The sequence below is a fragment of the Eriocheir sinensis genome, chromosome 3 (assembly GCF_024679095.1).
Source record: "Eriocheir sinensis breed Jianghai 21 chromosome 3, ASM2467909v1, whole genome shotgun sequence".
NCBI lineage: Eukaryota > Metazoa > Arthropoda > Malacostraca > Decapoda > Varunidae > Eriocheir > Eriocheir sinensis.
The window spans coordinates 8,632,141-8,659,808 of NC_066511.1; the positions used below are offsets into that span (position 1 = coordinate 8,632,141).

The 27,668-nt window shown below is 40.8% G+C and overlaps 1 protein-coding gene across 4 annotated transcripts in view; it reads right to left on the bottom strand.

The window, feature by feature from the left end:
- The window catches only part of LOC127004527 (rab5 GDP/GTP exchange factor-like), a 50,654-nt gene that overhangs the window by 8,724 nt on the left and 14,262 nt on the right, over positions 1 to 27,668 (bottom strand). For all 4 annotated transcript variants that reach the window (XM_050872379.1, XM_050872371.1, XM_050872365.1 and 1 more), the window contains exons 5-11: positions 27,487 to 27,652; positions 25,775 to 25,904; positions 25,362 to 25,459; positions 19,882 to 20,141; positions 18,408 to 18,539; positions 13,664 to 13,774; positions 8,413 to 8,541 (exon numbers count right to left, since the gene is read on the bottom strand). In XM_050872379.1, coding sequence (XP_050728336.1) covers positions 8,413 to 8,541; positions 13,664 to 13,774; positions 18,408 to 18,539; positions 19,882 to 20,141; positions 25,362 to 25,459; positions 25,775 to 25,904; positions 27,487 to 27,652 — 1,026 coding nt within the window. The remainder of the gene's footprint in view (positions 1 to 8,412; positions 8,542 to 13,663; positions 13,775 to 18,407; positions 18,540 to 19,881; positions 20,142 to 25,361; positions 25,460 to 25,774; positions 25,905 to 27,486; positions 27,653 to 27,668) is intronic.

Genomic DNA, 27,668 nt, shown 5'->3' on the forward strand with positions numbered 1-27,668 from the left:
ATACACACACACAAGCACGCAAGCATGCATGCATGAATGTATGAGTGCACACACACATATACATACATACGGCCCAGTAGCTCAGTGGTTAGAGCATCTGCCTCACAATCTGAAGGACCGGGGTTCGATTCCCCGACCGGGTGAAGATAAGTTGGGTTTATCTTCTTTCACGTGTAGCCCCTGTTCACCTAGCAGTGAGTAGGTACGCAACATAAGGCAAGGAGTTGTGACCTCGTTGTCACGGTGTGTTGTGTGTGAGTGGTCTCAGACCTCCCCAAAGATCGGTCACTGAGCTCTGAGCTCCTTCTGTAGGGGAATGGCTGGCTGTCTCGAGAGAGACCTGCAGCAGACCAAGAGGTGAATTACACAAACAAACACACACACACATACACACACACACATACACACACACACACATACACATACACACACACACACACACACACACACACACACACACACAGTCGAGAGCGAACGTAAAGTAAAGACTGCCACCGACACCTTACACTCTCCCCCTGCTTTAATGGACTAGGAAATACGACTCGTTGCCTATTATTGTGAGGGCAGGGCCTTGGGGGTAACAGCAGAATAGGTCCTGTCTCCTGAAAAGTAAAATGAAAGTGTGCCAACTGAAGTGAAAAAGTGCTGAAGTTGAACTTGTTTTGGAAAATGGCGACGGGATATGGAGAAGAGATATTTGAAGCGGAGGGCTTTACTGGTATCTCAGCAGGCTAAAGGTTATCTCTGGGAATATGGACCAGGTTGAGATGATTGAAAACAGAAGGGGAAGATTCAAAGAAAGAGGAAAGGGGACTGAGAGAGGATTTGAGGAGATTCGTAAACATTGTTGATGATCTGAGGAAGGAATTGGTAGCAAGAGGTGAAGTTAGAAAACTAAGGGAAGAAAATTAAAAACTGAAAAAGGGAGGTGCCAGAGATGATAATATTGATGATAAAGTTAGTGATCAAGGAATAATTACTGAAAAGGGTAAAGGGAAATCAGTGAAGTAGATGTGGAAAATAAGATTAAGAAAATAGTTGATGTAGAAATAAATGCACTGAAAAAAAGGAAAAAGGTAGTTTCAAAGAAATTCTGGAAAAACAAGAAAGGGAAAGAAAAGTAGAGATGGAGTGTGAGGTTGTTCAGGTAATAAGAAAGAAGGAAGATTTGGTTGGTTACAGAAAGGTCACAAGTGGAGTGCCACAGGGATCAGTGTTAACTCCAATAATGTTTTTAATATACATAAATGATATCATCACTGATATGCTGGAAAAGTAGAGTTACATGAGTATGTTTGCAGATGATGCCAAACTGCTTAGAAAAATAAGAGATGATGATGATTGTAATAAGCTGCAGGAAATTTTAAATGAGATACATGAATGGAGTAAAGAATGGGAATTGGAGTTTAACCCGGTAGCTGCGGGGATCATGTTTCTTAAAGGCCCCTCTAAGCAAATCATCACTCATGCAAACCATTTCATAATACGTATATATCAACGCACTTGTGATCATTTAATGCATCATTAATTTGGTGGGTTTATATCATTGCAAAAATCTGGCCCGTCGCTGGTACACGGTAAGGCCACAAATTTGGCCCGTCGCTGCTACTGGGTTAACGAAAAGAAATGTCACAAGATGAAAATGGGAAAAAGTAAAAACAGACCATGTGGAGTGTATAGGACGGGAGGGACAACCATGACACAGTGAGTTTAGAAAAAGACTTAGGAATCATAATGCAAGGTACACTGACACCTGAGAAGCACATAAAAAAGATATTAAAAGAAGCATAGTTTGCTGCAAAATATTAGAGTGGCATTTCACTACTTAGATGGGGACATGATGAAAAAATAATAACAACATTGATTAGACCAAGGTTAGAGTATGCAGTAGTTGTCTGGTCACCACACAAGAAAAAAGATGTAAGTAAACTCGAAAGGATTCACAGGATTGCAACTAAGATGGGGGGGGGGGTTGTCACTGAGAATTTTGCCCTGGGGCGGCACTTAGACATGTAAGGGCTCTGCTTGAAGAAAGAAGAGAAAAAGGAGACCTGATAGCGTTGTACTGGAATACAAGTGGAATGGACGTATTGGATAGAAAAATTTGATCAAGACAGAAGGGAGGAGGACACTAAGAGGAAAGAGCAAAAAATTGAGGAGGAACTTGTTTGAAAGACATAAAGAAGTACAAAATTCCATACCAGAGTGTGGATAAATGGGATGGACTAAACAATGACATTGTTGAAGCGGGCAGTGTCCATAAAAATGAAGGAAACATTGGACAAATATAGATTGGGAGACAGGACTGTCTGAGCTTGAGCTCAGGCCCTGTATACTACAAATAGGTAGTAAATACACACACACACACACACTTCACACATGGATGCATGCAAATACACAAAACACACACTTCTGCAAACAAAAACTCACGTAAATAAGCAAAGACTTTAAGAAAGTGTGTACGCAAACCTCCTTTATCTTTAGTGGTGCTAGTGGTGCATAGTGACTGGCAGTAGCGGTGAACATACGATGTGCAGTAACCTGCCCAATGAACTATTTGAGGAAGCAAGGTGAATGCAAGCACATGAACCTTGGATGTCCAAAGACACAGACATTTTAAATACAAGATCTTTTTTCAATGTATAAAACAGCTAAAAAGCAAAATTAGTACTATGAAACATCAAAAATCATGTATGAGATAGTTGATGCTTTCCACTCTGGAAAATGCATGACACAACTCTGGACTATTTCACACTGAAAAAATCAGTAAAAAAATAAAGTGAAACATTAAATAATATAAATCTAGATACACAATAAAGAATGGAAACCCAATGAATTTAATGCCATTAAACTAAACTTTATGAAACCAAAAGTAAGAAATTGATACAAAAATTATATTTAGTTCTAAATTATGGCAAGGTTACTATTGGAGTTTTGGTCACCCTTTCCCACCTCTCAGATATATAAAAATGCCACTCTCAATGATCTCAATAGTTCTATCTTTATCAACAGGATACTTCTTAGCCTGTGCAGTGTTTAGATATGTATACCTCTTAGGGAGGCGACGTGCCCCCCGGTGTATGTCCCCATTCATTGACTGATCGATCAGGGAAGTGTTTAATATGTATTTATATGTTTGCACTTTCAAACAATTATAATGCAGTCATTTCTGTTTTCATATACATTTCATTACTCGAGCAGTATTAACAAAGTTTCTGGGGATGCATGTATACAGTGTTCACATGTACATAATGCACAATTTTATGTAGGTGTAGTTCTTTTGTAAGATTTCAAACATATTTTGCAGGGTTTTTATTCCTGTATCTACAATGGGGCACCGTGTCTAGCGATGATGAGACAAAAAATCGTTGCTAGTTCTGAAATGACTAGTTTGGGTAAGTAAAGTTAGGAGCATACACTATAGTTGTGAATGGCAGAGGTTCTCATCTCCATCCATTGGCCCTTTGAACCTGTGGTGGGAGAGAACTCTGACTCAAGGCCAGTGTAACATCCGGGTTACCACAGTTTACCTTCCCCAGGTTTCACCAGGTAACCATTTATCAACCATCATGAAAGGAAGGATGAACAGCTGGGTGGGCTGCATGCCACCTACCCTGGCCAGGATTCGAACTCAGGCCCATTTATTTTTTTTTTCAGCAAAGGAAGCAGCTCAAGGGGAAAAACAAATGGGGAAAGAAAAGCCTGCCAATTACTGGTCCTATAAAAGAAAGTACAGATGAGTGGCCAAAAGAGATGTCAATTTCAGATGAAGTGTCTTGATACTCTCCTCTTGAGCGAGGTCAAGTCATAGGCAGGAGGAAATACAGATGAAGGAAGGTTGTTCCAGGGTTTACCAGTAAAATGAAGATGCTGGTTAACTCTTGCATAAGGGATTTTGAAAGTATAAGGATGAGTTAGAGTAGAAAGTTCAGTGCAGCAGGGACACAGGAGGGGGGGAGGCATGCAATTAGCAAGTTCAGGAGAGAAGTCAGCATGAAAATATTAATAGAAGATAGAGAGGCAACATGGCAGTAATAAAATTAAGAGATAGAAGACTGTCAGTAAGAGAGGTTGATGAGACAAAAAGCCTTAGACTCTACTCTGTCCAAGAGAGCTGTGAGTGTGGAGCCCCCCACATGAGATGCATACTCCATACAAGGGCAGACATAGCCCTAAATATGGATAACATCTGGGAGGGGGAAAAGAGCTGGTGGAAATGATACAGAATGCCTAACCTGGAGGAAACTGATTCAATAAGATTAATTAAGATTTTGAGTTAATGATAGACCGAGGATGTTTAGTGTAGAAGAAGGTGACAGCTGAGTGTTATCAAAGAGTAGGGGATAAGTGTTTGGAAGATTGTGTCAAGTTGACAGGTGGAGAAATTGGATTTTTAAGGCATTGAAGGATACCAAGTTCCTCCTCCCCCATTCATAAATGAAAGCAAGGTCTGAGGTTAAGCTTCTGCAGCCTCCACTCTAGTCTTGGAATTCCTGTTGGGATGGGCTTCTGTTGAAAGAAGCTGAATAATGCAGAGTAGAGTCATTGGCATACAAGTGGGTAGGACAGTTTGTCTTGGAAAGATAATCAATGAATAATGGAAAGAGAGTGGGAGATAGGACAAAGCCCTGTGGGACACCACTGTTAACAGGTTTAAGGGAAAACAGTGACCGTCTACCACAGCAGAGATAGATCGTCCAGAAAGGAAAGTAGAGATAAAAGTACAGAGGGAGGGGTAGAAACTGTAGGAGGGTAGTTTAGAAAGCAAATTTTTAGTAAAAAATAAGAAAACAAACTTTTCGGAAGTTAACTTTTTTGCTATTTCACCTGCTTTTAACAACTAAACTTATTTATATATAAACAAAAATACTATTAGGGAAAGGCAACAAAAACACCATTAAATGTTTTGATTGAGCTCTCCACTGAATATAATGTTAGGAGTTGTAAGCGCTTCGCCTTACAGAGGCCTTGCACCACCACCCTCTGCACAGTGAGATGTGCAGCAGCCTCTCAAAACAATTTATTCCTCTCAGATTGCAGTAGTTCATGACTATCATTAAGGCCGATGGCACACGAGCTATGTGTGGTTGCCACGTTGTGATGACACGTAGTACCAGGGATGGCCCGAAGGGAATGCAGTTGGGGGGGGTAAGGTAAACTATGACCAACTCAGTCATTTTATGACCAACTCCAAACTGGTGGTGAGAAATACAGCCAGGGAAAGTTATTATTTATTTTTTTTTAGTCATGACTTTTGCTCCTTTGCGACATTTTATTATTATCTGTTTAATAATTATGAAAAGACCGAGATAATAAATGTCCCTAAGGCCTTAAAATGCCAAAAAAAAAAAATGAGTTTTAAAATGATGTGCATGGAAGGATTTGGAGGATCACCCAAACATAGCTGCAGGAGGCTGGTTCAAGAGTGATGATACTGAGCCAGTATACAGTTCGGCCATCCATGCTCCTGATCCTCCCGCCTGTGGCCATTCCTGCCTAAAAAAAAAAAAAAAAAAAAAAAAAACTCAAATTTTGACCAACTCACTAGGACTTTTGACCAACTCCATTGGGGGGCCATCCCTGCGTAGTACTAGGGATGTGGCTTCCCATAGGTTTCCAATGTTCTGAAGTGAACCCTTTCACACGAGCGACTGTGGAGAGGAGACGCAGAACCCCGCCACAAGTGGTGTAGCTTTGTGGCTTGGACCAGCACACACGGGTCACTTGTGGTCACTCGGTGGCAGGCAAAGCTGCAACCTGCCAATCCTTCACTAGACTGGATAAACTGAAGAAGCGTGTCGAGGAGTTTCTTTGCTGTGGCTAACCTTACATACGGGCGACTGCAGCATCGCTCTGTTGAGCCACAGATCACATGTAACAGCGTCATTAAAGCTAATTGTGTCGTTACGACGCAGCGACCACAATTCACTCCCATGCAAGTGACCTAAACCTAGTAAGTCCTTAGGTTTAACAGGACTGAAGGGGGGGCAACAGAGGCAACGTCACACAGCTGCATTCAGTTGACCCGTGAGTGAGGGGATTAACCTGTACAGCCCTGAGCTATTTTGAGCTTTTTTCACCTCAATCCCCGAGCCCCTACTGATTTTTTTCTATTGCATAAATCAATTGGAAATTATCTAAAACTAAGGGAAAAAGGTATAATAACACCCATATTGGCTTATTTTTGCCTCTACAAGGGATAGTTATGGAGTGAGCAATGGTGCGTCCTCCGGCCCAGCCAACAACCTCCCTCATCTTGCGGGCCACTTTGATGCTGTATTAGTCTTGCTTTAATAATGTTTGTAAGCAGTATGATTGTCTCTTTGACTACGTACAAGCACAACTGTGTAAAATTTATAGTAATAACTAAATATGTACTATTTTTGTGTGCAAATTTATACCATACATTCAATTTTATTGTTGCGTCTCCGTCAATCTTACTGTCACTCTTTATTGTCTTGGTAATAATATGTAAGAAACACAAAATGTTTTTGATACAGCCTAGTTAGCGTCCTTTTTCGCTCATTTAGAACTGCACTTGGGTATGCAGTGTTCACTATGCCTGTGGCTGGGTGTGGCACGAGTCAGGCTCGCTCTATCTCTCTCTCTCTCTCTCAAAGAGACAGAGAGAGCTACCACATGTCAAATTTGGAAACACTTGGCTAAAATACAAGCTGTGTAATTAAAGGGAGAAGTTGGTGTCGGATATAGACAGCAGCAGGTCCTCGGTGTACAAATGCGGTGTTGCCTATAGCCGACAGCGGGGGTGTACGGGTTAACTAAATGGAACAATGGATCAGCTGAGTGCAACAAGTATGGCATCCCATACAACAGCCCCCCAAAAATATTCCCTCAGCAGCTCTTATAGGCAACCTTTTACCAGAAAGAGTAATCATAGTTGAACAAAATATTCGTAAAAGGTAAGAAGATGCAAGAGAGCCGACTAATTAACGTGCTGTCCTGAAGATCCCCAATCAACCTGGACTCTAGATTAACTTGCTAAAGAGGATAAAAAATGAGCTCTGGGGGGCAGCAAGAGCCAAGCAAGATGGCTCCACTATAAGCACTTGCCTGCACCATAACAGGCAGGGGCCAACCACCAGGTCCCACCAAGAAAGCCTACCAGCACCATAGGTAAAAAAAAAAATAAGGCAGAGGTCAAGAATCCTATCATAAAAGATGAGCATTAACCTGGTATCAGCGACGGGCCAAATTTGTGGCTTTACCATGAAGCAGCGATGGGCCAAATTTGTGCCACAATATAACCCCCCCAAAAAAAGATGATACATAATCTGATGATAAATGCTTTGATATATATTATGAAATGGTTTGTGTGAGGGGTGATTTTTTCTCATTTTTCTCGCTTAGAGGGACCATTAAGAAACATGATCCCCACTGCTACTGGGTTAAAAAAAGAGAGAGAGAGAGAGAGAGAGAGAGAGAGAGAGAGAGAGAGAGAGAGAGAGAGAGAGAGTGAGAGAGAGAGAGAGAGAGAGAGAGAGAGAGAGAGAGAGAGAGAGAGAGAGAGAGAGAGAGAGAGAGAGAGAGAGAGAGAGAGAGAGAGAGAGAGAGAGAGAGAGAGAGAGAGAGAGAGAGAGAGAGAGAGAGAGAGAGAGAGAGAGAGAGAGAGAGAGAGAGAGAGAGAGAGAGAGAGAGAGAGAGAGAGAGAGAGAGAGAGAGAGAGAGAGAGAGAGAGAGAGAGAGAGAGAGAGAGAGAGAGAGAGAGAGAGAGAGAGAGAGAGAGAGAGAGAGAGAGAGAGAGAGAGAGAGAGAGAGAGAGAGAGAGAGAGAGAGAGAGAGAGAGAGAGAGAGAGAGAGAGAGAGAGAGAGAGAGAGAGAGAGAGAGAGAGAGAGAGAGAGAGAGAGAGAGAGAGAGAGAGAGAGAGAGAGAGAGAGAGAGAGAGAGAGAGAGAGAGAGAGAGAGAGAGAGAGAGAGAGAGAGAGAGAGAGAGAGAGAGAGAGAGAGATGTGAGAGAGAGAGAGAGAGAGAGAGAGAGAGAGAGAGAGAGAGCCTGCAATGTGGACAGACAAGATAATGAGAGATAAGAGCATTTAAAGAAGGGTCTAACATGGCTGACAATGAGATCAGAATGAGGTCTACATAAATGATCAAATGTAACACACAGAAAGAAAAGGAGAAGATGAGGATAAAATGACAAAGAACTTGTGAATATGGGAGGATAAATTTTTACTGTTTTAGAGGGATATCAGAATGGATAGAAGATTTGAACCTGTGAAGACAATGCATGGAAAGGAAAAATATAAGGTTTTATTTCTTACATGCCCATCCCTTTGAAGATCAAATGTCATAACAGACAGTAATAAAGCAAGATAATAGTTAAAAGAGGTCATGTATTGTCTTGCCTATACGTGCATATGTAAAAGTATATATGAACAAATATAATTACTTACCTGTGGAGTGAGGGGTGAGGGGAGGAGGGTTGAGGGAGGTAGCTCCTCATCTATGGCAACCTTACGGCGTGGATGGATGGTGAGGGGGGCTCGTTGCAGCACGCTTGTAACTTCCTCGCTTACACTTTCCTGAGTGTTGAGAGAAAGTTTTAAAAATTGTCCCTATTTTACATTTGCAGGAAAGTTAGTTGTTGCTGTTAATGATAATGAGACTGAATGAGGTGAAGATTTGTTTCCATTAAGGACACAAGTTAAGTCATTCCAAATATTTTTTAATATTTTCAAAAAATACCAATTTTCTTTACTAGTGTACCTTGCCAGGGACAAACTCTACTCCTTCCTGCACTACAGCCTGGCAAATATCTCCTAAGGTATCCCTCTTTTGTTCATATGTTTCACTAAAATACATAACTAAAGACTGAAAGCAACATTACTTGGCTACATCTTGTGTCATGTCACAGCCATATTTCGAGTCCTTTGCAAATACAATTACAAAAATGCAAATACTACTGTGGTCATCCTGATTGCAATCACTTTGGCTGGTATTCCTAGCGCTCACATTCGTCATCAGTGGGTGGAACCTCACTCATAGGAAAAGCAGATTACCAACGTATTAACAAAGAAATACATTAAGTAATGAATGATAGTTATTACATTTATCATATCAGAGGATCGTGGATGAGTTTGACACACAGACTTACATACTAGACTGCTCGTCCCCTATCTCCCTGTATTGTGCTGCGTGAAGCTGGCCTGGGGCCGTGGGTGTAACCAGTTCATCCAAAACCGACGACTTCACACACATCACTCCCACCCTGTTTCCTCACCCCAACATTCATTTTTAAGAAAACTGAGACCACCATCATCTTCCTTAGAAAATTCTGCATCACACAAGCATAAAATTGAAACAATAATGTAAATATACACATACGAAAATCAGAGTTAAATGAGGTAGGGAGTACATATTATCTTGCACTTATTTCCATTCAACTCCTTAGTACTCAACTGGTTTTCATTGCATCACTTTTATAAGCCCAGATCCTAAATCTGCATGCTTTTCTGCTTCTGATGGTGTCGGGTACGTCCCAAGGTAAAAATATACACAGGGTCAAAATCGCCTCTGAACCCAAGTTGCGCTCAGCCGGCGTTCATTTGCCTCGGCTATTGTTTATTTATTATTCAGACGCCGCTCTCGCAAAGACCGCTGTAGGGAGGGATTCCAGCTTACCAGTAATAAACTCCCGTGAACTTGTAACGACCGGAAATGTGCTACAGCTGTAATGGTATTTTTCCCCATGTAAATAGAGTTAACGGGATGTTTGCGTAGCCATAAATATGTACATGGGTTTCTCATGACATGTGACGGAAAGAAGGAAAGGAAAGAATGAAGTAGGAGAGAGAGAGAGAGAGAGAGAGAGAGAGAGAGAGAGAGAGAGAGAGAGAGAGAGAGAGAGAGAGAGAGAGAGAGAGAGAGAGAGAGAGAGAGAGAGAGAGAGAGCACAGCAATATGATTATAACAGTAGGCTATTGAAGGGACGCACGGATCAAAACATCGTCACGGAGCGGCTTATGTTCGGAGGCAATTTTGACCATATGTATATTTTTACCTCGGGACGTACCCTACACCATCAGAATCAGAAAAGCATGCAGATTTAGGATCTGGGCTTATAAAAGTGATGCGACAAAAAACAGCTGAATACTAAGGAGTTGAAGGAAAATAAGTTCAAGAAAATGTGTACTCCCTACTTCATTAACTCTGATTTTTGTATGTGTATTTTTACATTATTGTTACAATTTTATGCTAGTGTGATGCAGAATTTTCTCAGGAAGATGATGGTGGTCTCAGTTTTTCTTAAAAATGAATGATGGGGTCAGGAAACAGGGTGGGATTGAGGTGTGTGAAGTCATCGGTTTTGGATGAACTGGGCACACCCATGGCCCCAGGCCGGCTTCACTTGGAGGGCCTTGGTGAGCAGTCTAGCATGTAAGTCTGTGGTTTGACAGAGTGTGTAAGAGGAGAAAGCTGAGAGTGAATGCTGGAAAGAGTAAGGTTATGGTATCTGAGAGGGTGAGAGAACAGGTCATTGATTTTGCAAAGCCGTACAGAGTTAGAGCAGAGGGTACAACGAAGTGTAGGATAAGGTTAGGGGAGGAGAGAATGGAGGAGGTGAGTAAGTTTAAATATTTAGGGACAGTTTTATGTAAGCATGGCAGTATGGAAGGTGTGGTGAGGGAGAGAGCAGTGAAGAGTAGACAGGTGGTGGGTGCATTGGAAGAGTTATGAAAGGAAAAAGTGTGAGCATGGAGGTAAAGAAGGGAATAAGGAACAGTATTATCCTGCCAACTATGTAATATGCATCAGAGACGTGGACATGGAATGCAGCACAGCAATCAAGAATACGTGCAGTGGAAATGAGTTATAAAAGAGGTGCATGTGGTGTGTCAGGATGGGATGGAGAAAGTAATGAAAGCGTGTATGAGTGGTTTGGTATGGGTGCGACAGTGAAAGGAGTGGAGTGTGGAGTGGTGGAGTGGGTGAAGTGTGGTGCATTGAGATGGTTTGGACACATGATGAGAATAGGGGAGAATGAATTTGTGAAGAGAGTGTATGAGGGAAGGATTGAGGGAGGGGGTGTCAGGGGAAGACCACCTGTGAAGTGGATTAATAGGGTGAGTAAGTATTGGAGCGAGAGAGTTGGAAGTAGCAGGATTGAATGTGCTGAGAGGGAGTGCCAGAACAGGGAAAGGAGCAGCAGGTTGGTAGCTGTCACAACACTGCTAAGTTCACAGCGACAGTTACTTATGCAGAAGCAGCTACCATCCACAAACAACATTACTAGGTTTACCATTGCTTAAATTTATAGTTTTCATTGTAACCTGGCATAACCATTATAAAAACGTGAAATACAGGCCTACTAATACTCATACATTGGGATGAGGGGCTTACATAGCTACTTTTCAACATAGCCAAGTTTAAAAATACAGCCTTTGGTAATTGAAAAAATTGTTCTATTCAGGGATCCTTTAAACAAGAACTGCTTTAGGCTCTGGGGGTGGATCGATGTACAGTAGTCTCTCCATATACGCGTTTTTTTATGCAATGTTTCAGTTATGTACATTTCAGTATGTAAAAAATCAATATATGGAGCATTTATTATTTATAATAAGTATATATTAACTGTGTATAACATCTATACAAATAAAATAGAAACATAATTACTGAATAAAAAATATAAAATGGTACTTTTTTTTTTTTTTTTTTTTTTTTTTTTTTTTTTTGACAGTTGCACCAGTAGGCTATCTTGATGGGGCCTGCTGGTCGGCTCCAGCCCGTTCGTGGTGCAGCCAAGTGTTTATAGTGGCGCCATCTTGTCTGGCTCATGCTGTCCCCCACAACTCATCGTTGCTCCATTAGAGTTTTGCTAGAGTTCAAGTTGTCAGATGGTCTTCAGGACAGCATGTAGCTGGAGTTCAAGTTGTTCAGTGGTCTTCAGGACAGCATGAGTTAGAGTTCAAGTTGTAAGGTAGTCTTCAGGACAGCACTTGGGTAGTTTTGAGTCACCTGGCAATGACTGAAAATTGTCATCTTGTAGCGGCAGGCAGGACTTGAACCCAGCTTCTTTAGGACACTGTGCCTACACGCTGACCACTCATCCCCCAGAAGTTGCTCAGCTGGTACACGTAAACAAAGAGGTGGTGCCAGTGGTGGTGCAGTGTTTGCCATTTTCTTTTTCAACTTTCCAGTTGGGCAAAAATACACTAAGAATTATGCATGTACATGTACATGGGGAGGCAGTGGGGAGGCGTGCGTGCGTGGTGAGCATGAGGACCTAGCATGGACCAGGCTCCAGTGACCCAGTCCCACTGAAACACGCAGATTTTTCAAAACCATCAACGAGTGGTGGAAGATTATCCTCATGCAGCCCATATCTTCAATCAACCCTAACTTCAGTGACTTCAGTCAAGAGGAGCATCAGGAGGGCAGCATAGGCCAAGCAAGTCATATATCACGGCAGCCACTGTAAATAAAATTAGTCTGCACCGCTAACGGGCTAGGGTTATCGAAGAGGCCCCTCAAGACAGCCTACCAGTACTACAGGCAGCACCTAATAAAATATAAATAAATAAATAAATAAAAAATCTAATACATACTGTATTTACATTTATATGTAAGGTCACAGTATGGCTGCTTAACAGCATGAAACAACAGTAAACAAATACATCCTGCATGCATGAGGCCACCTAGTGGGACAAAATCTGATGTATGCCCGGACATGGCTCATTCATTTTGAGTAAGGTATGCAATGAATTTACAAAGCACTGGTTTAATGAATACTTTCAATAACTCTGAAAATGTTTTCAATCAAAATTAAGAGTCAGAATGAAATAGGCATATTGTATGGCAAAAGAAAACTGGGTAGTTTAAGTAAAGGAGAGTAAACTTTGGTTTTCTGTCATTCCAGTGTATACTGTACTTGATATGTTATACATGGTTATTCCTTACACACAGTCTAAGTTGGAACCTAACATCCATGTATGAGGTGGGATTACTGTAGTAACAAGCCATGCATGAATGTCTCACAACGACTTTTAAAAAACAACAAACATTCCTGTACATAGCCACCAGCATCTGTGCATTGATTAAAAAATACTTTGATAAATTAAGTGACATTTGTAACATTTCATGGCTATTTTCATCCATTTGTTTTCTGTAAGATAAACCACCTGGGGGAGACATGTGATGATGATAATTCATTGTTCCCAAATCGGAGAGAAATAGGAATGCTAGTATGTAATCATGATGCAAATGCGATGGACTAGAAATTTGGCCAATAATGCATAATGCAACATATGCAAATTCTTTTAGAAACTCTGTTTTATGGACAAGGAAGTGAGGAAGAAAAGCAATTTTTTTCTATTCACTTTCCCAGGTTTTTCTGTATTCAGACAGATGAACACGAACCACATTTCTATTCACTGTTAGTTTTTGTTAGTAACTACAAGGACACTGCATATGACAGAGACAGAGGGTCACCTTCAGTCTGACACCTCACAGACAATAGACACTTGGCAGGATATAAAATTTAAGCTGTTGAATATTGGACATTCTTGTCATTGCTACCTTGCATGTTAAAGAGTTAAGGTTACTAGACATGCAAACCTTCTGAATAAATTTTGTATAAACATATTCAACCATTCCTCTTGTCAATTCAAAAAACCTCCCAGTTCTTCTTCTTCTATCCTCCCTCACCTTCAGGTCATCCATCTCCTTCATCAGTTCATCAGAATGGCTCACCAGGTGATCCATTTTGGCTTGCAGGTCATCTAGTGTTTTCAGGTTCTGCTGCATCACTCGCATCCCCTGAGGACAAAGTGGACTGATAGAGAAACAGCTGGATATTGTAGTGGAGATTCATCGCCTGACCACATCCAATTTACTGTATTTCCTGCCATATAAGACGCACTTTTTTTCAAAAAAGAAGATTCGAAAAATCACCCTGTGTCTTCTACCCCGATGGTGCGGTTTTGGTAGGTCTAGGGGTTATTGTTACTGGTACAAAACCAACACCCAAAACACCTCCATTTTACACAATAATTCCCAGATGTCACCAGAATGAAATATACCGTATTTTGCAGTGTATAACGTGCACTGTTTCACTTAGAAAACGCCAAAAATTTAAGTTACCCCTGCGCGGTATACACCGAAGGAACAAATTTTGATTGATTTAAATAATGAATAGTGTGATGCAATAGAAAAGGAAAGTTTGAATAAGCAGAAGAGAGTAGGAGGACATGTGAAGCAGTAAAACCGCACAGGTCACAAGAAGAAGAAGATGCGTGGTGCAGAACTGTGTGAACACGAAACGACACCGCCGCTGCGCACCAGTCGCCAGTGTGCCGGGTACCTTAGTGGTGATGGTTAAGGCGGCTATTACATGGGAATAATTTTGAAGGAGCAGGGTGCTGCCTGACATGACTCTGCTCGGCGACCATGGGGCAGAGTTGGGCGGATTAGTCTGGAGCTATTTCTGCTGTGCAGCGGCCCGGTCAGCTTACATTTTCTGTGATACATGTTCGAAAGAACGAATATCCGTAGATGATTAAAGTGTTTACTGTAAACGCATGTTTGTTTCTCATTGTAAAAATAACTATATTAAAACATAATATAATTGACAGAAATTAATCAACATATATTTCTAATTGAAAGTAGGTATACAGTCCCTGAAAGTCAAGATCAAGACCAAGATTGCCCATCGAACGTAGCATTCCTGTGCGATTAGTTCCCTCAGTAGCTCGGTGAAAGTTACCGCCTGCACACTGCACAGTGAGTGAATCTACCAACCAACCCTTTTGTTTACCATTTCAAAATCACAGCTGCAATGGGTAAGAGCACAGTAACTCTTCAAAGCAACATACGGTATCATAGTCATAATTTAAGTAAGGTGGCCAAATGTAATACTGAAAATATTATACATTAACCCCTTCACTACGGCCAGGTCAAAACAGCGCTCCGCCCCATATCTGGGATGGCCGTGCGAACCAAATTTCAAACGTCACTACTGATTAAAACAAGTTTCAAGCAATAAACTGAACATAATCATCATGTATTACAGTACCCTCTCGAGTTTCGCACTATCCGAGTTTTGCAATCCTCAAGTTTAGCGCTTAGTTCTAAATTCTTACCATCACGACTTTCGCGCATTATCGCCACGAGTTTCGCACTGCTTTGACCTATCGGTCACGTCTACCTACCGTCGGCGTCATGCGTGCTGCCTTAAAAGGCGGTGTCCAACCACTGGGGCTATGGGCAACCGCGATTGCCCGTATGCCCAACCGGGAGCGAGTTGTTGGTTTTCCTTATGGATGGAAAACAATTGTGAGTATGAGCGTGGGTACGTGGGTACCGAACGGCTGCATGTAAACAAACAGACGACGGCAGTGGCTGCATGAGGAGTGAGGAGCAGTGGAAGATGGCCCACCAAGAGATTCATAAAATGGACTGGCAGAGCTGCTTTGCTTACTACTTGATTAACAAGAGAACACCCCGTGCTGTGGAACCACAGTCCAAAAATCTTTTTATCAAGTCTATGAAAATTGTAGATCTCTCGGTGTTGTTTTCCTTTTCTTCTTCTTTTGACCTGTAAAGCATGGCAGCGACGGTGAAAAGTAACAGTAAAAATAGCAAAAGGGCATAGAAAAGCAAAATCAGGGAAAGAAAAGGACAGAAAAACACCTAAGTTCAGGGTGAAGTGTATAAGTGCGCACTGTTAAGTAACTAAGGGCCACTTTCACAGTCACTTTGTTTGTTTTGATCATTACCAACGGCGGCAATCGCCGCTTAGTATTTCACGTGAAACTAGCCAATGGGGTAGTGCCGGCTGCAGACGAAGCAAGAGATGTTGAGAGTAAGTGGTAAGTGCGGGACTAGGCTAACCCCACAGCTGCCACTACCCGATCAGCCAGTTTCAAGTGGAAATACTATAGCGGCGACCGCTGCCATTGGTAACAATCAAAACAAACAAAATGACTGTGAAAGTGGCCTTAAGTGCATGTTGTGAAGTATAAAAGTGTGGAGAAGGAGGACCTAAGAAGTGATACAAAGCATTACAGGTCAAAAGAAGAAGAAGGTCCACTACACCGGTCGATGTTGCGAGAAATATCTCCCCGCTGAACTTAGTCTTTCTACTGTCCACCACGCATGCGCACTGAGGGAATACACAGCATTAAAAGTATTAATTTGCCTGGTTTTGTTCTAGTCTGTCCGCTTGTGATCTTTGTGAGCGGTGAGGGAAATAAGGCAACAGTAACCAAGCTGAACCCCTTTGCGAGCTATTTTGTGGTGGCGGCAGCGGTTTACGTTCAATAGGCATTGAAAAGTCAATCATGATATTAGTGATTTCATGATTTTTAACATTAAAAGTTAGCAGATTATTTCATAACACACAGAAAACTACCAGAAAAATATAGGTTTGTCCAACTGTCCCACGGCCGGTGACCGTGAGCAACCGCCCTTACTTTAGCAGACGACACCATGTGGATCACAAGCGTGTATTCAGAAGTGCCAGCCAGTTGTAAGGCAGCCGCCTTCAACTGGGGCTTCAAAACGATCTGTTCTTACTTCCCATTTTCTGCCTATTAACAAGGTACGTATTTTGGTATATGTTCAGAGAGTTGCCCATCTCACTGCGGTACTTCTCACCCTAACCATGGGTTAGATCTCATTATTCCATGCATTTTGAACCCCATATATATATATATGCATCGCAAATTTATAGAAACGCTGCTTTTTTTTTTGTCAGGCTGCTGTGTTGTGGGCCCAGGGTGTTGGAGGGATAGCGGTCGCAGAGAATCTTTCCAAAGTGTAGCAGTTTCGCCACGTATCACGGGTGATCGTGCGATGCAGCCACCGCTGCGATTTGTTTTGGAATGTTCTAAACAGATTGCAACTGCCTCTGCGATTCCCATATTGCTCGTCTCATCGCAGCGTGATCGCAGTGTGAACACAGTGAAAGCGCAGCACACTGCGACTCGGCAACGATATCGTTGCAATGATTGCAGTGGCCTGCAACAAATCGTTGGTGAATCTAGCAACTTTCTCATCACGAGATGTGGCGACGAGGTATTGCAGCGGCATCTCCTATAAATAAGCTGGGCGAGCAACGCTCCCTTGCTGAGACTCCACACTGCCATGCTCCGGTGACAACCGCCTCTCACTCTAGCAACCACCGCTCCCACCCACAGCGTGCCACACAATGTCTTGTCCCCTTCCTACATCATGCCGAAGACCAAGAAGACCAAAGTCTCACCACCAACCCCTACACCTACCAATCCACCAAGCCCCAAACCACCACCACCATCGTCAACATCGTCCAACACACCTTCAACGCCTGATGACCAGCCTGCTGCAGGGAGATATTGGCCACCTACCATTCTGTGGCAGTAATCAGGAATCCACAAGAAGTTATACATGTACCCAAGTACTTCGGGCTTTCCTTCTCTTCCTTTTCCGTATCAGCTGTGCAACATATTGGAGGGTTATTATGTGCAATCTTTAAAAGGCCACTATAGCTGCCACTGAGGATTCTTCACAATGTCACAATCGATAAAGTCAATGAGGCTCATGGTGTTGGCTTTGGTACTGCAGGGGTAGATTGGTTAGTGTACAAGTAGGTGGACCTACCCCTCATTCACAATGCTATGTGGGGACACTCAGCAGGTGGTCACAATTAATTGCAGTACATCGTTGCGAAGTCAAACTGGAAACGAGAGCCAGTTGAACAGCAGTTGAGCAGCATTCTTTATTCATTGCAATAATCGTGCGTATGTTGCTGGTGCTCACGATGATTCCCTTGCATGAGTTTGCAATAATTGCAGTAAGCTGCGATACGTACTCGATCTTTCCTCGTTGTGCCTGCGATGATTGCAAAGGTCTACGACTAAGTGAGCAGAGATCGAGCACAAGTCGTAATGGATCACGAGATCTTTCTTGTCGCAACAAATCGCGCTTCTCGGGTGGTGAACGAGCTGCGACTCCAACATTTTCGGTATCGCAGTGAGTCGCAGAGGCCAAATCGCAGATGTGTGATCCCAGCATAACTCACTGCATACTGTCCCTAAAAATCTCTTAAATCAAATGATAAGCAGCAGGAGAGAAATGTGAGAGTTAGCAGTTAAAAGGAGCTAGGTCACAGGGTCATTTGAAAGAATTATAAAAAGTATTACCTCATCACCACCACCCTAAATCATCTCTAAACGGCCCTGCCTCACTACACCCCAATTAGTACCTCTCTCCCCCCACTGTCCCTGATATATCACATACCCAACCTTTGAGTGCCTTTGCCTCACCTAAACCAGCCTTCTAGTACCCTTACAATCTACAGCACAAAACCGCTGGCCTTAGTTAACTCAAACAAATCCCCCTTCAAGTGAAGCCCCACATCTAACACTGGCCTTCCGTTAACCTCATATCACCACTGTCACCACCACCAATCTACCTCACACAGCCAGGCATCTCCTTCCAAGGCGTGCGGAGGCAGGGCAAGGCCAGTCATGTAGCGCTGGTATTCATCCTCAGTTAGTCCAAGGCTGTCTGCTGTGACATGTTCAATGAAAGCAACTGCACAACACTGCAAAGAAGGGAAAATTTCAAGAGATTAACATAAACTCACCTAAATGTTCATCCCACACAGTCCTTAAACCTAAGTGAAACATCAAATGATCATCAAAGCATTGCATTTGTCTTGCCAAATATTAAGGTGGAGGAAGTGGCCATCAAGTTTGTTTTAAAATTAATCAATCATGTTGCATTGAACCACTGAGGGTGGAAGCTTATTCAGTTTTAGTATATAATAACATTGGTGAGAATTTGGTGCAATCTAAATTTATTCTTTTGTGATGTCGTTGATCATGAACAATTTGGATTTCTCCACATTTTTTAATCCTTGAAGTATTTTGAAACAGTCAGTTTCCCTTGGATGCAATGTTTCTCAAGAGAGAATATGTAACTTTTTTCCAGATGGCCCATGACATGACACTTTCTTCAACCCTTCTATCACATTACTCATCTAATCCATAATTCTCCTGAAGCTGCTATTTCTGCTACATTCAGTTTCAGCAGTCTCACTTTTCCTGCTTATGGCATCAAAACTTTTTGTATCTATATAACAAGATTCTTACTTCATTCAACTCAGTCAATGGAAGTGAATCTACACACTACCATTCCCTTTTGAGCAATTATTTATAGATCATACCCTGTTACCATAAAAATACATTACAATCACCCAATACACTTTTTCCCCACGTTCAATACACTATTACTCAATAGCTGTCTTCATCATAAACCTCCAAACAATACTCTGTTCTAGCCTTGCAGTACTTACCACATGTGAGTTCCTTTTATTATACCCAAGAATATCACTGACTTCTCCCTGATACTAACTTATGTAGATACCCTTCTACAGTTCCATATTTAAACTGACTCTCAAACTCCACTCTTGAATATTTCCCCTGGCATTACCTGCTTCTTCCCTTCCAAAAGACCCACATTCCATCATACTTTGCACAATATGGCATTTATAAGCTTTTCAAAATATCCCTATCATCATCTTGTGTCTGCTTCACTAGTGATTATTTCTACTTTGGCATATCTAATGAAACCATCAAGCTGCCATTCCTCTTAACACTCATCCTTTTTCACAATCTTTATTCATCATCCTTCTTGACTAGATTCTTACATTCCAAATATTCCTTTCCTCCTGTCCTGATATTATTTCATTCATTCATATTTCTTTCCTTCATTTAAAAACTTATGTTCAGATGTTCTTTCATTCATCCATGTCAGCTACTTTCTTATTCATATATGTATCTACTGATATTATCATTTACACATGTCATCCATTTTACTTTCTTCACATTATAGTTTCCCTAATCTCCTCTCCCCAACATGCTTTTCCCTCCCTGCAAGTTTACCAGGTTGGTGAAGAAATAACCAGCTTCCCCGCTCTGAAGGCTGCGCTGCTGCGAAAAGTATGTGATAAAAGAAATGTTGCTGTGGAGGAGTGGTGGATTAGCCTGTAACACACAGTAGATGAGGGAGGGCAGGAAATCATCTGCAGAGGCCGGTGTACCAGAGCTGGAGAGTTTGAGGACCTGAAGAACATGGTGGGCAGCTGAGACAAGGCAACTCAGCTTGTCGCACGGAACACGTTTGCTGTTCATCTCTAGCAGTTCTACAAAGAGGTTAAATGTATAAGTATATGTGAAAACTAATATGCATTATCAGTTGTATATTTTTCACTTATCATGCATTCTCCAAGTTACCTGATTTACACATGGTGACAGCCTATCAGCCATAACTCCACCAGCTATGTGAAAATTTTAGGGAGCAAGGAAGCTGGGCATACATGACAATGTTTTAATGGCTACATGTTATGAGTTACATACTTATTCTGCATTTTATATAGTCTGTATGTTACACATTCTGCCTATTTCTGAGTTTTCTTGTTTAAACCTTTCCCTGCAACTATCCCTTATACGGGACACAGACTTTGGTGCTGTTGCCTGCAAGTGTCCCACATACGGGCCAGGATAAATTCAAAGTAGCACGCCAATTCTTTCATGTGGAAATTAAATGGAAATCGATCTGTGGCATCTGCTGCAGAGTTTCCAAAAATAAATCATATTTTGTTTGAATTGTAGTCAGTAGCTCTTATAATGTTGAGTAGGGATGTACGACACTTTTGCCCTGAGGCGCAGCATTTTTTTTCTTTTTGGCATAAAATCACAGAAAATTCAGCATCAAGTGATTGAACATAAATACATAAACAGAAAATGTTTTGTAAGTGAAAAGAAAAGTGCACTACCTATTATACCTGAAGTATCTGTCATAATTTTTATGTCATCAGCATCTTTCGTCAGGCAAAAAACTTACTCTGCAAGATGCTGATTACTTAGGTAAGAACTGTTGTAGCATTACAATATTTGTATATTTGTGTTCAGGAAGCAAAGTTTTATTTATTGAGGGACATTTTTTTTTCTTCGAAAATATTTTGCACTGAGGTGTTAATTTATTTTAAATTAGATCGCAGGAAAAGGGTTAACTGACTTGCCTTTCTGCCGTGTGAAGTGGGTCATTATTACATGTTAAATTTGTCCAAAATTCAGTGTCTCATCATAAATGTATGTGTTAAATAAATGTTCTAATGTTACACAGTTTTCTTGATAGAATACACTTGCGAAACATTTCTATCATCTATTATAAACAGACAACAGTATAGGTAAAAGTGGATATAATTATGCATTCTTGGCTATGCATTTTGCAAACTTGCTTTGTATTCTGTATGTCTTGTGGCATCAAAACACAATGAAGCTAGTCTGACACTTTTTGATGTATACTTTGTCATGCTTCCATTGAAATGAAGTTTAAGGGTATAATTAAAATCCATATTTAATGATCCTGGGCAATTAGAACTCACTCAAAGTGTTAAATAAATGGTGATTGATAACTCTATTAACAATTGCAAAATACTGTTTGTATGTGTATATATATATATATATATATATATATATATATATATATATATATATATATATATATATATATATATATATATATATATATATATATATATATATATATATATACACACACACACACACACAAGGTATGTTCAATAAGTAATGAAAAAATTTCAGGAGGCATTAAATATCATTCAATCAGAATGCTACTTCATGGTGAAGTAGACATACATATTGTCTATAAAATGACTGACTGGCACCTTCCTATCTCCATCTGTTTGAGTGCAGTATTGTACGTAATGAAACCATTTTGATCCCGTTGACCAATATCTCAACACCTGGCAAGATGCAGGGAACTCTAGAGCAATGTTACGATATCAAATTTTGTGTTAAACTTAAGAAAACAAAACAAGAAGCTTATGGAATGCTAGAAGAGGCCTATTGGGATGAACTGATGAGCAGAGCAAGTTTTAATAAGTGGTTTAACCAAGTTTCTGAAGGAAATGAACAGGTTGAGGATGAACCACAATCTGGAGCACTGAACAGCACATGTAAGGAGGAAAACATTGAGGAAGTGCAAAGATTAGGGATTCAAACTGTTGAGTTAGTGTGAGGATGATATCTGAAGCTGTTGGAATTCATATAGGCACAGAGGAAAGAGTTCTCACCGAAGATCTGAAGCTCCACAAAGTCTCTACCAAGTTCGTGCCAAAGACCCACTCTGACGACCTGAGGCAGTTTCGTATGGAATGTTGCACTGACATTCTTGATTATGATAGAGGCTGATTCAGGTTACCTGAATAAGGTAGTGACTTGGAACGGAAATTGGGTGTTCACCTATGACCCTGAGAGCAAACGTCAGAGTGCCCAGTGGAAGCACAAGTCCTCCCCCAGGCCCAAGAAGGCAAAGATGAGCAGGTCGCAAAAGAAGGCAATGATCATTCCTTTCATTGACTCCCAGGGGCTCATTCATGTTGAATGGGTTCTTGAGGGTCAAAAAGTTAACCCTCTCACGCATGATGACGCGTTTCACGTCATCAAAGGGTAAAAGGTCCTGGTGCACGATGACACAAAACGCGTCATAAAACATTAAAAAAATTATTAAAAATTAAGTTTTCGGTGAAAGTGCGTCAAATTTGGAAGCATCATTTGTTGGGATAAGTTTCTTAATGGTAACATATGGCAACCATTCTAAGGAGCGTAGATTAAGAGCTTTGAGCAATTTTTATTTGTTAGCCTACTCAGACGGGAGAGGAAAAAAATACAGTTTTCTTGGTGTAACTCGGGAACTAATAAGTGTATGAGGATTTTGAGGATTCCATAAGAATCATCACTAAATTCCGCTTTGAAACATATATTCAGCTAAAAAAATTGTCTCACAAAATTTCGAGCTAGTGAGTGGGGAAGAGTTGGTATTTCGGATTTATTGTCTACAATACTCTATACAGAGACTTGAAACAAGTTTGTATTGTTTATATATATATATATATATATATATATATATATATATATATATATATATATATATATATATATATATATATATATATATATATTTTTCCTCTATTTTTACTTGCGCAAGTTCTAGTACAAGTTTTTATGAAGCCTTTGATACCAAATTTATTGGGGTACGATATATCTGTGAGGGTAAAATACCTCCGGGAATGTAGAGTAGCGCGGCGGCAAAAAAAGGCCAGTTGGGCCTGAGACTGAGTGGAACAGAAACTTATTGGAAACTTACGGTGCGCGAGAGGGTTAATAAGGAGCATTACCCTAAAGTTTTGAAAAGGATCAGGGAGAAGATGAAGAAGAAGAGGCAGCAGCAGTGGGGCAGAAGAGAGTTGTGGTTCCACCAGGATAATGCCCCATGCACAGGTCAACACTGGTGGCCACCTGGGTGGCCCACAGGAGAATGAAAGAGGTACAACACCCACTTTACAGCTATTATCTGACCCCTTATGATCTCTTCCTGTTCGCCTTAGGGGAATCAGATTCCAGTCAATACAGGAGCTGAAAGAGGCATCGGAAAATTATCTGAAGGGACTCCAGAAGAAGGACTGGGAGAAGGTCTTCCAGGAATGGAAGAGATGCCTGCAGAAATGTGTCGATGGGAGAGGCCATTATTTTGAAGGAGACAAAGTTTTGTGAGCTTATAAAAATAAATAACATATCTCCTGAAATTTTCTCATTACTTATTGAACATACCTCGTATGTATATATATATATATATATATATATATATATATATATATATATATATATATATATATATATATATATATATATATATATATATATATATATATATATATATATATATATATATATATATATATATATATGCACAGTAAAACCTCACCATTTGCGCACTAGCCATTTACGCAGGTGGTCTTGCCATTTGCGCACCTCGCCGCTATGGTAACGGCGTCTCATGGACAGCAAAACGGCGTCCACTGATCTTCTGAGGACGTTTACTAGCTGCTTTGGCAGCAAAATGATGTCTGTTGAACTTCTGAGGATGTTTACTAGCTGTTCTGGCAGCAAAATGGCGTCCGCTGATCTTGAGGACGTTTACTAGCTGTTCTGGCAGCAAAATGACGTCCGATGATCTTCTGAGGACGTTTACTAGCTGTTCTAGCAGCAAAATGGCGTCCGCTGATCTTCTGAGGACGTTTACTAGCTGTTCTGGCAGCAAAATGGCGTCCGCTGATCTTCTGAGGACGTTTACTAGCTGTTCTAGCAGCAAAATGATGTCCGCTGATCTTCTGAGGACGTTTACTAGCTGTTCTAACAGCAAAATGATGTCCGCTGATCTTCTGAGGACGTTTACTAGCTGTTCTAGCAGCAAAATGATGTCCGCTGATCTTCTGAGGACGTTTAATAGCTGTTCTAGCAGCAAAATGATGTCCGATGATCTTCTGAGGACGTTTACTAGCTGCTCTAGCAGCAAAATGGCGTCCGATGATGTTCTGAGGACGTTTACTAGCTGTTCTAGCAGCAAAATGGCATCTGCTGATCTTGAGGACGTTTAATAGCTGTTCTAGCAGCAAAATGGCGTCTGATGATCTTCTGAGGACGTTTATTAGCTGTTCTGGCAGCAAAATGGCGTCCGCTGATCTTGAGGACGTTTACTAGCTGTTCTGGCAGCAAAATGTCGTCCACTGGCGAGCTACAGCTGTCTACCACCCGTGCACCCTCTGCCGCCAGTGAAGAACACTGCCAACGTACACAAGTCGTTTCCCGCCATAACCCGATCGTCTCTCCTCGTCTCGTGGTGACTGCGATTATTCAATGTTTTCTGCTGCACCTTTGCACCACCATCATGCTGCACACAGCGTCATCGAAGCCTAAACCCAGGAAGAACCCGGTGATGGCCATAGCACAGGTTTAAGTGATTAAGAAGGTGGACAGTGTAAGAAAAAAGCAAGAGATTGGCCGTGAGTATGACGTGTTTCCTGCCAGCAGACCATTTTTTTTTTCTTCTTTTTTTTTTTGCTGGTAGGGGGGGGCGGGGTTGGGCCGTGACCGCCCATATGTATTTTTCCCCATAGGTTATTAAGTTCGCCATTTGCGCACCTTCAGACCGCCCATATGTGAGCAAATGGTGGTTTGACTGTATATATATATATATATATATATATATATATATATATATATATATATATATATATATATATATATATATATATATATATATATATATATATATATATATATATATATATATATATATATATATATATATATATATATATATATATATATATATATATATATATATATATATATATATATATATATATATATATATATATATATATATATATATATATATCTATATATATATATATATATATATATATATATATATATATATATATATATATATATATATATATATATATATGTATATATATAAAATGTGGTCTTACCAGTAATAACAGAGTCCAAAGTTTCTCGCACCTCTTGGTTGGATTCCTCCACACCACATTCCAAGTGCTGACTAGAGACCCACGCCAAACTTCTGATTCTGAAAGGTATAAAATGACCCTCACAGATAAAGTTACTGATATTTAAAAACACTATAGTGAAGAGGGAAGAGAGAGTATGGATGTAAGATAACTTTAACAACAAACAATAACACACAAAACTGCAACTGCAATGCATCACACTGCCAGACAACACATTTACTTCCTCTCAATTTAACTGTGTTGCTGCCTGTTTCTGGGGTGGCCAAGGCACGACTCCATTGCGTCTGCCTTTATAATTTATAATTTGTAACTCTTTCTTTCATTCTTAATCTTATAATGAGAAAAAACACAATGATTCACTGATACTTTCTTACCTATTTTGAATGGCCAAGTCCTTCTCTTCACTCACTGCATTCACTGTTATGATGAGTGGCTTATAAAGTCTTGTGGTGATGTACCTCTCTGTGAGTTCATTTATTTGGTCAATCTGCTCTTGGTTTAAGCCTGAATAATGAAAATAAATTACACAACATATTAAGGAGCCAGAAGGTAGTAAACAGAAAGTTCAATTAAAAAAGCCAAGATTATGGAAAGGTATGGATGTTAAAACTATCAAAAATGCCTATATACACAAATGCATGCACACACACACACACACACACACACACACACTCACAGTCCTCCTCAGTCCTCCCCAAAGATCGACCACTGAGCTCTGAGCTCCTTCCGTAGGGGAATGGCTGGCTGTCTCGAGAGAGACATGTATAACACTCATGTATAACAAACACTGAGCTTTTACTCAAGAGTGACAGACATAATAAAGGAGAGGGGCGGATGGGTAGATTGCGTATACTTGGACCTGAAGAAGGCTTTTGGCAAAGTACCACATACAAGACTACTATGGAAGCTGGAAAATAATGGAGGATTGAAAGGGAAAATGAAGAACTGGATGGAAAGTTACTTAAGGGGAAGAGAGATGAGAACAGTGGTAAAGGGGAGACCTAATACAAATATATAAATTATTGATTAAAATGGAAGAAGTAGACAATGAGGAGTTACTACTAAGAGAAGGAAGAAATGTCAGCAACACACAAGGACACGGTAAAAAATTGAGGAAAGGAAGATGCTTGAAAGACATAAAGAAATATAGCTTCCCGCAAAGAAACATAGAGGTTTGGAACAGACAAGTGAGGAAGTAGTATTGGCAAAGTGTGTGCACAGCTTTAACCCGTGTGCGTCGGGTGACGGAAAATTCGGCGAGGGAAGCGCGGGGGCGGGAGTTCCGCCATCCGCCGCCCAACAGCTTGGCAAAAAAAAAATAGCTCCCTTTCCAACATCATATCTATGCTGTGCGCACGACAACAGACACAAATTTATTTCATCGAGGGGAAAGGATGGCGATGAAAAACAATATAAATTATTATGTTTTCGTTTGAAATTGCCACACGGTCTATCACAGCACCGCCAGCCAAAGGAGGACGACAATAGTCCTCTAGCCCGACGCTTATGGGTTAAGGAAAAACTGGACAAATACAGATATGGAGACGGGACCACACGAGCTTAAGTCCAGGCCCTGTAAAACAACAACTAGGTAAATACACACACACACACACACTCGAAGGCTGTGGTTCATGTCTTGCTCAGGGTGCAATTTTCTTAGCTGACAGATGCCTTTTCCTTGAGCATAAGGAATGAGGATATATGATGTGTGAGGTTCCAGCCACACCCATGGATCAATGCAATGTGCTTAAGAAAACTACTTCCAGGGGGGGTACAAGCAGGATCTTGAGTCCAGCATGTGATGAGATCATGGATAAATGACATAATAACAGTTGGAATGATCAGAGGGAAGAGATAAAAAGAACAAAAATATGAAAGAATATAAGTAAAGATGACTGAGGGCAGATGTCAAGTCTGAAGAACTCAAGGTATTGAATAACTTTATGGTAGAAACAGTAAGGGCAGGAAACATTATCATTTGAGATGCAAACTAGAGAAATATATAAATGGAAACTAAGCAATTCAAGAATGTGATAAATTCATGTATACTATAACAATGTAAATACATTAAAATAAATCTACAAACCTTGATAGGCCGGCTGCTGAGTAATCATGTCATTCATGGTGGTGTAGAAATCTTGTATCTGTTCACTGGACTCATCAACAGATTGAAACTCAACCACTTTTAGCATTTTCTCTAGAAAACTGTTGATCAGCTTGCTGACACCGCTCTGAATGTCCTTACTCAGAGTCTATAGAGGAAACATT